This window comes from Pomacea canaliculata, linkage group LG3 (assembly GCF_003073045.1).
Source record: "Pomacea canaliculata isolate SZHN2017 linkage group LG3, ASM307304v1, whole genome shotgun sequence".
In the NCBI taxonomy this organism is placed as follows: Eukaryota; Metazoa; Mollusca; class Gastropoda; order Architaenioglossa; family Ampullariidae; genus Pomacea; species Pomacea canaliculata.
Genome location: NC_037592.1, coordinates 9,665,354 through 9,678,835, shown reverse-complemented (window position 1 = coordinate 9,678,835; position 13,482 = coordinate 9,665,354). Strand labels below are relative to the sequence as shown.

General features: G+C 40.4%; 1 protein-coding gene across 3 annotated transcripts in view; it reads left to right on the top strand.

Moving 5' to 3' along the window:
- LOC112559824 (nuclear receptor subfamily 1 group D member 1-like) overlaps positions 1-13,482 on the top strand; it is a 44,712-nt gene that overhangs the window by 11,719 nt on the left and 19,511 nt on the right. Inside the window, exons 1-2 of one of the 3 annotated variants that reach the window (XM_025231269.1) lie at positions 8,273-8,507; positions 10,111-10,391. In XM_025231269.1, coding sequence (XP_025087054.1) covers positions 10,304-10,391 — 88 coding nt within the window. In that variant the 5' untranslated portion in view covers positions 8,273-8,507; positions 10,111-10,303. Of the gene's footprint in view, positions 1-8,272; positions 8,508-10,110; positions 10,392-13,482 lie in introns of those variants that run through there. The other 2 variants (XM_025231267.1, XM_025231268.1) reach the window with 2 other exon arrangements.

The following is a 13,482-nucleotide window of genomic DNA, read 5'->3' as shown; positions in this document are numbered from 1 at the left end:
GGCGGGGAACAAAGGCAGATGACCAGAGCTAAGCACGTGTTGTTAAAAACTTGATGGAATGAACCAGAAAAAACCCATGCAACGTGTTTTAGCTGTAACCTGAGACGTGGACATCCTGATTGGTGTGGACATTCAAGATGGCCCACTGACCGAGATCCAGCAGCCGGGTGAGGATGCAGAGAGGGGGGTGGTTGAGCCAGTGTGACAAATATTTATGGGTCAACATACAGTGAACACAAGGGCAGCACCAGCCTCCAAAACAGAAAAGCTGTCAACACCTTTCGCGTAAACGTCTGCGTCCTTGACGCGTGCAGATGGAGTTAGTGGGGGGAGCTACAGGGAGGGGGCAGTCAGCACATGGTGTATTTGATGTGGCGAGCCAAACCACACAATGTTGCCTAGAGACACGGGTGGAAACAAATACAAAAGCTAAATCCTGATCCAGACATGAAAAAAAAACCTTCTCCCCAGCAAAAAAAATATTCAAGCTGGAACAACATCTGCAATGGTCTTCCTTCGAAACAGGGGCTCTTTGTTGCATGCCTGACCTTTGACACTTGGCAAGGCCTCGTATCGAGACACAGAACCGATCCGTAATAACTAATTGTTGATTTCAGTTCTCTTTCTCTCTTTCTCTCTTTCCCATCGCGGTTGCCATATCTGTGAGAATGTGATTTCTATTGACAGTCTTCTTACATCACCTATTGTTAGTTCACATTACAACAGTACGAGAATCTCGAGACTTAAGGAAAAAATATTTTATGCTTTTTAGTATGTTTCAAAACATTCTTTTACTTATTTTATTTGAGATGTTTAGTCTTTTTCTGAATTTTGCTATCGATTTGGTTGTTTCATTTTGTGAATTTATTCCCTTATTATTTTAGTTTAGCTATGTACAAATCGTAAATATTTAATGCTTAAATGATGATACTACATCTGTCATCATTCTAATTCTCAATGTAGCCTTCTTCGTAAGTTATCAAACTAATGGTTTGGCTTAACAGATTACACTACTGAAGGTAAACATAGACACTTGAAAGTAATCATTTACATATTATGGTTTACTTTCTTTCAGAATCCTGCTCTTCACATTGTTTTGTCCCTTTGACACAATGTACCCAATCAAATTTATGTGCGTATTTTCAATTTCTTTTAACTGACACGCAAAGCGAACGACGGGTTTAATAATTTTAAAAGATGGCTTTGACTAATTCGGCTTATAAGTTCTTATACGAAGCATTTCATCAATAGGTGAACCAGTGCATGGCTTCTTTCCTGTAAGCTTTGTGCGATCTAATTCTTATACCATGTGACCTTTCAGAGGTCTTACTCTTAGTAAGTGCTACATACTGTCAATAGAACTGATGCATCGTCAAGTCAAATGACGGGAGAGAAAAAGTAAAGTTTTCAGATCCGTATGTGATATCTCGGATCAGCAGCAGATAACACACTTATGGTCTTCTCTCTCTCTGCCACCGTCTTGACAGCAGTTAAGTTGTTATTTGTACAATCCTGCCAAGCAGGAGTGACCTAACTGTCAATGTGATGTAGAAAAATGAGTCAGCAAAACCTGTATTTCTAAAGGATATTATTGCAGTTAAAGGCGGCTTTGAGACATTGAAGAAAGGGCCAAAACAGTAAAGAAAGGCTATGTGCAGGAGGGATAATACTGCCATAGAAATTTTTGCATGCATTTGCCAGCTTGGTGAATGGGGAGGATGCGGGTGGTAGTGTTTTGGCGGGAGAGAGACCTTTTTTCCTCCCGTGTTGGAACGGAAGGACGACGGGAACTACAGGGTTGTCACGACCCACAAGGCGAGGTACCGCCGCGTGTCTCGGCCATCTGATGGTGGGAGCTTGGAAGAAGTGATGAGCAGTGTACCAGATGTACAATCAGTAGTCGTACTACTCTGTCTCCCGCAATAGTCCATGTCCAGACTAGAGTGGAAAGTGTGGTTCGAAAGTACCCAGCCCATCTTGGGTACACGCTTCAGTTCAGTGGCCTCCGAAAACCCTTTCCCAAAACTCTCACTTATCGTGTTTATCGGTGACGGAAGGCTGATCTACATTGTCAACTGGTGAGGTCTCAGTGTGCTACTTTTCTGTTCGTCACAAGTCATGGACAGCGGGTGAAGAGTGCACGGCAGACTTTCCGAAGAGGGTAAAAAGTGAGGACAGTGCATGCTTTTTCCGCGTGAGACTGACGTTTACTGAAGTCCTTCAGATTATCTCCTCGCTTATCGTCCTACTCGTCCTTGACTGCAGTTTAGTCTTCAAGTTTATCAAGATTTATTATGTGAATGTGCCGCTGCACGGCTCCTTATATATGTGTGGGCGCAGAGCATGCGTAGGTACGTGTGTGGGTGGGTGATAGGGGGCGCACTAGACAACACGGTCTTTGGGAAACTGTTAAAAAATGGTTTATCAAACATCCTTCTTTGTTCAGAAATTATCCTCGACAGCTGTTGTCAGTTACATTTTGGTGAATTCTTGAAATAAAATCTTGGTCCTTGAAACTTTTCTTCCTTCTTATCAACAGATGCTTTGTCTAGCGTTTTTATCATGGAAAAAAATATTTCTTTCAAAATAAATGTATTTTATATTAAATAGTAGTTTCTATATTTAGGAGTAGTTTTGTAATTATTATAACTAAATGCTCTAAAAACAAAGATATTAGTGTGAGAACATTGTAGAGTGGTCGCTATTTTGTTATCATAATCTCTTGGTTTTAATAAACTACGGAAGGTCTTTGACTTATTTTACCTGAAGCCTAGGAATGAAAACAACGAGGGAGTTGTTTGTACTTTTATTTACGAAAAAAAAAACCCCAAAAAACAAAAAAGATAGTTTACTTTCTTGCACATCAGTGTGGGATATCATTTTTCTTAAAAAAATTAACCTCGTTCGTTTAAGTTTACAACAACAACCATATCTGACCTTCGCCGTACTGAACTTTCTAAGACAGTCAGTGGCATTGTTACCACCTCCCTTTTTAAATCAAATCTTACGATGTACTTATGCTGAACTGAACAGAACAGACTTTTGGTGGTTAATTTGTAAATGTGCCACAAATTTTTTAAGATAAACTTGTCATCACAAAGTGACTTGTGCATAAATGACCGAGAAATATTAGGACATCCATCAAAGCCATAACGAAATGAACAAACGGGAAATGAAATTGTTAGACTGAATGCATGAGAAAAAGAACGAGAGAGAAAGAATGAAAAGGTAATGAAAGAGAAGAAGAAAAGCAAAAGAAGGGGTTGTTTCTTGGCTACTTCTCTTTCCCTCCTACCTTCCACAGAATGGAACCAACTAACATACATACATACATACATACATACATACATACATACATACATACATACATACATACATACTGACATTCATAAACACTTATATGATCGAGAACCGAACTCGTCCACGTAACTGAATCCACAGAAGATGCCATTGATCACCTTATAGAAGGAAGTGAACATGAGCTCGCCGACAGCAAAGACCATGGACCAAAAAAAAAAAACTGTCAATTTTCAGAAAGTGGTGTCGTTTGAGGTCGGGTGGTGCCATGTAGGAACATGAGGTACAGAGTCCAGACTGGGAAGGATCGAATATCGATCTCTGTCCCCTATTGACCAGAAACAGGAACAAAGTGAAGCCTCATTATCCTCTGTTTGTGGAGAGGCTAGGGACTCGGAGCTCTTTAGAGTTCTCCTCCGCAAATGGATCCAATCCTTCTAAAGCCATCTTCCCTTTCTTTCATACAGACGTCACGCTTGTACGCGCGTCCTCACAGGAACGGTTGTGCTGCCAGCAGCTGTAAAGATGTCGGTGCTGTACTTCCAGGTTTTAACCCAAAGAGTATTTCTGCCGTTCCAGCAACCCATCTTCCTGCTACTGCCGTTATTATCTAGTCTTATACTTCGTCTCTTCCTGAAATGACTACCTTGTGTCCTCCTACTGCTGTTATTCCTGTGGTTATGATCTATTTATGTGGATTTTTTAAAGCGCTTAGCCTACTCCTTGATGTTTGGAAATGGGAAATATAAAAATCGTTATTGTGGTGAATATAATAATAATAAAAGCAGACCGCGACGGTGCCAATATATGGTGGCTGTAACAATGAAATAATCGACTTCTAGACTGACATGTTAAGAGCCTCTTCGACAAGGGGTAAAAGACAAGCCTTGAAGTATCAACACGATGACAAATTATACAATGAAAGAGTGCATGCTGATGAGCAACCACTTGCACGCATTTGCACACCGGAGGGGAAAATATAAAGCGAAAAAAGGAAGATGGAGGAGGTTATTTAGGGGGTGAGTGAGGTGTGGAAGGTGAAACAAGTCTGAAGACACAGTCATCTCGTTTGTTTTAATTTGCGCTTCCCTGCAGCTATTCTGTTCGAAACCAACGCCGCGGACCGAGTGGCGAGGCACGTAACACGACCCACCGTCCGACAAGACAGTCAAAACCCTCATCTGATACCCCCGTCTCTCTCTCACACCACCATCCCCTCCCCCACCTCCCTGCGACTGTTAAAGTCATTATGGTTTATATGTAACAGGCGGAGCGACACAACAGCCGGTAGACGCGACCTGTTGCGCCAGTGGGTCAGTGTTACGAGGGTCAAAAGCACCAACCACGGGACGGGCAATGATGACGTAGGACTTACGGGTGAGAGGGGCGAGGGGATGAGGGAGACGTGGCATCTGCTGTAAGGTCTCCAGGGCGGCGTGACCGCTCCGACAAATTATTATTAGAACAAAATAGGTTAATTACAAGGAACGAGTCTTTGGAGCAAAAGTGTGAGGACGCACAAACGTACTGAAGTCATTCTGTTCTTTGACGGCTCGAGCTTCCATTTTGGAGTCTGACCCGGTGCCGTGTGGATGCGAGGTAAGATATTAACTCACACACACACACTGTTAAACCATTTATGCAGGACGTTACAATATTTGAATTTGTGAATCAATCAAATTTATGTACGCAACCTACAGATAAACAAGAAACCAGAATTTGAAGAGAGAGAGAGAGAAAAAAAACAACCCATTTTGTTCTAATAATGGAACGCGAGGAATAAATGGGTGAAAACGAACATCTGGTCAAATTTTACAGCATTTCTTCATATATTTTCAGAAAGATTTTGCTGTATGTGAATCAATTTCTGGCATATCTACCGGTTCTTACCACGATATAAAATGGAAACATATCGACTCACATGGATGCACTCATATCACACACACACACACGCACCCACGGGTAAGGTAAGAACAAACATTCGCACAAAGGAGAACACAACGACGGAAATACACATTTATCTGCACTTAGGAACACATACAATGAAAGGCATAACATTGAGGTTAGGGCGAGTTTCTTCAACTCTGATTGATGTAGATAACAACATAGTCGTTGTTTAAATAATAGAGAACAAATTATAGTCCTCGCGACCATTATAGTTCGATAACTGTACAGAAAACATGCTAGAGAATAAATCTTTAAGCCAGAATAAACAACGGTACAAATTACTCGCCGATTTAAACATCTGAATGGTACTCGACCTCTGTATTCCTTACTTTCTTTGTCTTTTCTCTTGTTTCAATCTCTCTCGATCACTCGCGCACTTCTGTAAGTATTTGCTCTAAATGCTGTTGTGTTTTCTAAAGTCTTTATGCAAGCAGGAGAAATATTTAATTTAAAAATCGAATTTACGGGAGGGAGTAGTTTGCAAATCAAGACAATGTATTTCTTTGTCTGTCCAAGAAGTGGAGTTCTTCTTTTGTGCACAAGTGTACGCAATACTATGGTCTTTGTGTACAACTCGCCTAAAAAGACATCGACTAACACTTTTAGCAACATTTCATGGCTTTTTGAAGAGAGTGCGCATGCACTTTGTCTAGGAAGTCATTGCCATGACATGTCTCTAATATTTGACATTGTCGCCGCACTTCAACTACTGTTATTTCTAATATATGTAATGTGTTGTTGCTCAGGTTACATTTATTAGGGAGTTATATATAACGCTGTAACAAAAACTGCCTTGTCAATGCAACATTACTTTTTTATACTGTTTCGAATTACAAGAAGAACATTTTCACGAAGAGATTACCCAGGGTATTAGGGTATTCTGTATCAGGAATCGACTGGCATTGTCATAACATGTGTCATGTGTTTCATTTGTTGTCACTGTACACCCAAGAGAACAACCCAGCTCGCTGGTTGTGGGCCCTTGTTGAAGATTTATAGAGCTATAAATGCTCGAGATATCGTCCTCTGGTTATCCAACCGATGTTTCTGAATAAATATAACGCCGCGCGTTCTCTTTACTTCTATTAAAAGCCTTTTGTATACCCCTAGTCGACAACAGTCGTCCTTATCGAGAAGCACCTTCAGCATGGTAAAAATATGTACCACAACTTTGAAAAGCATTGGATAGAGTGTGGCACGAGGGGCTATAGAACGTACGGCATAGAAATGATTAGAGAATGATAACAAGGTAGGGTTCCTTCATTTAGATCATATTTACTCATCTTTATGAAGACAACTACCTTAAAACACCCTCATAAACACAAGCAAATGAAACCCATATATTTAATAATAACCATCATCATCATTTATACATGTGCTGCTGGAGTGCAATGAAAACAAATTAGAAAGGGAAGAACTAAAACATTTCTTAGACAAATATAGACTGGCACTAAACCTTAATAGCTGCCTCAACCTTCCAAAAGAACCGTGGCACAATAGACGTTTATTAGTAGCATCAGCAGCAACAAGCCACCCCAATTTCATATTACATAAGATAGACAAAAGATTTAAAAAAATATACACCCACAAGAAAAAGACACCAAACCGTCTAAAATCAAGACTAAAAAGTAAAAACTAAAACCATACACCACCGCGGCAGAACAGACAGGCCTCCTAGGCACAGGTATCAAGTGGCAGAAAAAAAGAGAGGGCACCAGCACAGTACACCACCACGGCGGACCAGACATGCCTCTGAAGCACAGTTAGCAAGTGGCAGCAGCAACAAGAAGGCACCAGAACAGTACATCACCAAAACAGACTCGGCACACCTAATCCCAACCACGAAGAGAGAGCACAAACAAAATAGACAGCACCTGCCGCGTCACAAGACACTGACTCCCTCCCTACACCCACATTCCCCATGCCCACACCCACAAAGATCCTCACCCCCATCAGTGCGAAATCACCACTAGGTTGAAGCACTTTCCCTCAAAATCAACGTCATCATCATTTATATCACGCTCGCTCAGACGTGTTTTCAGGATTCGATGGTGCTACTGACTATTGAACTTTCTTGATATATTGCCAGGAGGTTTCTATGGAAAGGAGAATACTAATAGTTTTGTCGAGCCAGAAACTAAGGCTATATATATCACAGGGAGGCAGCCAGCCCTGTAAACAGATGCCACATCAGAGAAAGAACAGCGTGCCTGAGACGAGGGCTGAACCCTCACTGTATTGGTGACAGGCGCTAACGGTTGCGCAACCGGGCCTCCTGACTAATGGTGGGGAGTATGAGTAAAGGAAGGAAGGGAGGGTCAACGTGTTACTTGAAAGAACAGATCTAAGGTAGCTTTATGGTGAGGAATGGATTTCGAGTACGGCTTGTAACAGTTTGTTTTATTTTTTTGTACGCTGTGTGAAACGTTTTACCCTGCTAAGCAGTACTAGGGCTGGTGGCGGAGTAAAAAAAAAAGAGAGAAAGGGCGACAAACGCTGTGAGGCTGAGTACATACAGAGAAACTGAGGTCACTTTTCACCTCAACGGGGAAGAAGGGAGAGAAAGAACAAAAGAAACTTTTGTAGATGGGATGATTATATCTAAAATTAGCCCAGCTTTAACGAGGTGAGAGGGAAATCACTTTCATGAGGTCTGCAAGTTTTTGATAGACTGCTGCAAACTATGATAATTTTAGAGCTTAGACATGAACATGATTTTATAACTCTTTTAGTTTCGACCCAATATATTGATCTTGAGTTTTGTGTCGTTGGTTTTTTGAGTAATCGCCAAACGTTTTTCTGCACAACAATCTTGCGAACTATCTTCCCTTCACTCCTCCTTCCCAGCCCCTGCACGGGTTTCGATTACCCCACCAACATCTTTGTTCTGCAGTTCAAACATTACGTCACACCACACTGTGCGAGGTAGACACCAGCCGGGAGCCCTCGGCATTCCAATCGATGCAAAATGAAGGTCTTCTTCTCTACTCTTCGACTCACCAGACTATCGCCGTTTACTCTCCCTGCACCAGATGAAGCATGGCGGTACAGACTGATGACTGATCCGCTTAACCGGCTCACGCGAAGTTAAAAACAGCTCTGGGCGGCACGAGGCAAAGTAAACAAAGTAGCTCTCTAGAAAGGAGGTCAGCGCGGTAGTCAAGGACTTGGAAGGCGAGCGCGAGAGAGTTGGAGTCGCGAGGTTACATGTTCCGCCTTCTCTGCTGCGTAGTCTCATCTGATCGCCTCTCTTCTTTAAAGAGGTGAGTCCCCTAAACTAAAATCATAACAATCGTACACATATAGCCGCTGGTTTTCGGCTGGTGGATGCTATTTGTTGCTCGTGACCTCACGAACATGAGGCAAGCGGACGTGTTCACGAAATATGTTTGCGCAACTGCTCAGTGTTGTGCGTCTTCCTTGTACTATCATTGCCAGACACTTAAAATATTTTTACAAGTCATAAATCTTAATTTAGTAGCAGTTTTCAAAGCAATCTTCGAGGATATATTTATATGATGTGTGATCGATTCAATGATTTACATGTATATATTTATTTTTAAAGTCTCTTATCCCACCCGCTGACCTATTATTGTATTTTGTCAGTAAAGTCAACAGCGAAGTAATAGCATGAAATAATCTGTGACTGTGATGTGCGGCACGCTTACCCCAGTTGAGCTGTATCTATTGTGTTATTGTATATTGTGTCAAATTGCGAACGACTGCATTACAAATCCTCCTATTGTTGTGTGGTCACGAGGTAAACATGAAGTGACATACGCAACGAGGTTGCGCGCCCCTAGCGCCGGCGGTACACCTCCTTGCGTCAACACATACACGCCACAGGCAAAGTTACAACTTGTTTAAAATACTAGTAGGAAATTTGTAGTTTTTATGGGCCATAATCAAGAGTCAAGAATGATTTTTATGTTGTGCCACACACACACACAGGATTTCATTTATTTGTATCACAGCATAGAAGAATTCTAGTTACCAAACTGTGTAAGTATTTAGTTGGTCTAAGAACCATGATGTATTAAACAGTTGGCCACAATCTGGGATAGCAATGCACTAGTACTAAAGATTGGAAAAGGAGAACAGAGGGAATACTTTTGTGGCTGCTTAACCTTTGTGATATCAGTGGAGATTTGCACACACATGTATGGCAGTAATCTTTAGTGATAGAGACAGGTCAGGTGAATACAGCAACTGCATTTGTCAGTACACTGTCATTCTAAGGTCAGGAAGTAGGTCACACTGCTGAATAAAAAATAAAGTAATTAGATAAATATCTATTCTTTTATTGTTTTTCTGAACTCTGCATCTGCTGAGTCTAAGATGATTTCAGTGACAACTGCATGCTATTACTAAATCTTATATTGACAGACTTTTTTTGCATATGTTCTGTGACCTTTTAAATGAACCAAGAAACAGTTGTTGCTGAATTAGCTTTTGATAAATATTTTGACAACACATTGCCAAAAAACAAAAAAAAATTGTGAAGAGTTTTTCTGAGTCAGAATTCATTAAGTGCTAATGATCAGTTGAAAGTGAGTAAGGCTTAAAACACAAAATCAAAGCTACATCAAAACATCATTTTCTAATTTCATAATATAATAATGATTAAATAGTAGTATTTTCAGAAAATAATTTGTTAAAGCAAAACAGTTTTAACTGAGAAGGGCATCATTGTTCTAGATATCCTCTTGTGCTTAAAGATTGTTACAAATCTTGATGTTTCATGTATAAACATATGTCAGTGGTAGTATTTTACAATTGTAAACTGATATATATCTGTAATAAAATTTATTTTACAGATTAGGTTGAAGACAATGCACTCACCTCTTGCTTTGTCTGATTTGTTAGGTGAACATGTTTTGATGTTTATGGATCACGTTCAAGACTTCAGTAAGGATTTACCTTCCAGTGGATTTCTACCTTCATTGCGCCTCCTGAAAAAATGAACCTTCGGATAAAAGGAATGTGTGGAATCCGTGGTAGAGTTCAGGAATAGTGGTGCCATATTGATTCATGGATTGACCTGCCATAAAGGGAGCACATGGTTCTGCAGGTGTCTTTGGATGGACAGAATAGGACAGCTACCAACATTTGCAACCTTGATGATTTGAAGGACCAGTTATCAAATGGTTTGTATTTCAGGTGTTTACCATAAACTCTGTATCTTAACTTTGTATCCACTTGTCAATAATCACCAGTGAAATATTGTTTGTCAGATATCACTGTGTCATGAATTGATACAGTTTCACAATTATATATAAAGTCATCATGGGACGTTGCTGAATTTACATCACAGTAAGAATGTTTATTTGTGAGAGAGTGAGTGTTCTTGAGAAAGGGAGTTCTCTTGAGAGAGTGAGTGTTTTATTCGGAAGAGTTTCTCTCAGTAGTCCTCATTGTCTCTTTTATCTTTTCTATGTCCTTTGTTTAGAGTAGTACTTACAAGTTTTATTTAAAAAAAAAAGCAAAGTTCAATGTTTTTCATTTTTCTTTCTCTCACTTTGTCTCTCACACTGTTAACCTCTCCCAGCTCATTTGTAGCTATACTTGGATGAAATAAAAGAATGTCTGCTTCTCGATATTTTTGTCTATCTTCGAGGTATTTCTTTCTTTTCTTCCTCATTTATATTTAATTTTTTTCCTCAGCATCCCCTTCAGCCTTCTTTGCCATTTTTTTCAGCTTGTTCCCCATTCTTCCCCCCCCCCTCTGTGTATATGCACATGCTGGTGCATTTTAAATTTTTTTTAGATGAAAAACGATGAGCTTGATAGCAGATAGGTCGGGCAAACAGTTTAAGTTACATGTGCTGGTGTATATTAGAGGTAACCACAGAATGAACTAGTCTAACAATGCAAACATTTTGTATAACAAGTCTATAATGTCACAGTGTTTAGAAGGCTTTATACAGGGTAATGTTGTCCCTTGTCAAAGGCTTAATTTTTATCATAAGAGCGACACACAAATGGTGCTACTCACTTTTGCAGTCAGCATGACGTCTATATATAAACACTGCAACGCCAGACGTGTAAAAAAAAAAACGGTTCAGTATAGAATATAAGGAAGTATATTGTTTTATACATATTTTTTATGCAAACCAACATTTGATTCGCAAGTGTTTTTCAAATTCTGGATTGTATTTCACATGAGATCTGCTTCTCCGCATGATGACAGTTTGGCAGGCCGCCACCGCAGTACTCGTTTCCACGGAATTTCTCATTTTAAATCGCTTGTAAACATTGCAACGGGTGGATTTATCTCTTCCCACCACCCGAGCGATTTCTCGCCATTTATATACATCTGTCTGCACATTTACAGCTAGCTTCATTGTCTCAATGCTAAAATATTTCAAAAGAAAGTCTATCAATCATGGCCGAAGGACCGCAGACGCGAGTTGCATCCCCCTGTGCGTGTGTCAACGCGTGTCAGAGAGAGAGAGGGGGGGGGAGGATGGAGCAGAATATTTTAACGATAAAATATATTATGAATTCTTCGTAAATTATAGAGTTTTCCTTTTACTATCTTTTGCTTGCGTGCTAAATGGGCCAAAGTTCGCATTTCCTTAGTACATTTACTAGGAATAGGAAGCTGCTCAGCACTTAACACCCTTGTATCCCCGTCTCTAGTTTGAAGGCACTCAATATTTCCCCATTGTTGACTGATCAATAATGCTGCAGAAATCATGAACTACTTCCGTTGTCAAATTTCGAAGTTGTTGGACTGCTGCGCAGTTCATGAGATAACGGAAAACTGGCGGCAGTCCTTCGCCGACCCTCAGGTGTTAGGTCAACAGTAGATATGAAGCGAGCGTCAGGCCAAAACTCAAGGACAAGAATATAGGCTCATGTTTCCGAAGTTGCAAAGCGGTGTCCAGACCCCGCAATGTTGTTTTACATTTGCAGACGTATTAGGTAGCAGATGTTTCCTAGTGTAAAGAAAAGAGTAGTGATCGTGGGGTCTGGATGCTGCTCCCGACACCTTTGTGAGCAGGGTAGTGTTGTAGGTTGTGCAGTACCTATCCTCTTTAGATAGGAACCCATATATTTAGATAAATTATTAAAGTTACTGAAAGAGATTTTTGGTTAGTCTTTCACAAGAAATATTCCCCTCATATTTAAAAAGATAATTCTTATCCAGTACCATAAATTGTTAAAATTATTTTTATTGCCTATAACACATTCGGACACATATATTTTCACTACTCATCACGTGTAACTTTCAGCCTTCTTTCGTTATACTTGCAAGAAGAGATCTTTAAAAATCGAATACATGCATTTGTAGATATCCAAACATAATCTTTGCTTTTTTATTTTCTTCTTGCAGTTGATTTTTAATCCCAAAAAAGTCAGAGAAAAAGAGACGGCCGTTAATTTGTCTAGATTATACGTTACTGATAAGGAGTAGGCGCGCTGGTCGGTAGGAACAGAGATATTTCACTCCGTTGATTCCTTCACTGTATGTATTGTAAGCTTTTTACACTTGCAAGGTTAGTGCTTGTTTTAGGTCCAAGGAAAAAAAATTACAGAGTTAAAAAATATGTTAGTAGCTCGAATACTTTGGCTTAACAGGCCGAACTTTTAACTTTTCTGAAGCACATCATAATTGGGTAGCACAACTCATTAAACCAAATTGAAATTTCATGTCACGCGCTTATCAGATTATTGAGTCTGTGGTGTTCGCCTTTATTTATTTTTTATGTTTGGTGGCGTGGCGATAAGACTAGTGAAATACAAAGGGTACCGGTAACATTCACACGAAACTCTCTAGGTGTGGGCGATAATTGTTACCTAGCAGCAACAGTGTAACTAGAACAGGTCTTGGGTCTTACAAGACCTAGTATTGATAAGTGCTGCCAACCGTTTGTCAGAGAAACCCATTCAGTCACGTGAATCAAGAAAAGCTGTGTCGAAGAATGACTGCACGGACATGTGTGTATATAGATGACATCACGTGCACAAGGGAGCCCAGCACAGCGCCAGGGGGGCATTAAGATAAACAACATGCATGCAGTCCTGGTGCGGCTGGTAGTCGCATGCCTCGGTCAGCACGGTGATTTCCTGCCTACTCACGTGTCGATGTGTAGTGAATTTGTGGCATTTCCTCCCAGTTACCCAAGACCCATTAAAGAAAAGAAAATTATCCCCCTCCCCAAATGTTCCTCCACCCCGGATGCACAGACATCATTGTCTTGATGTTATCTGCCTGCATATTGTTGAATATGT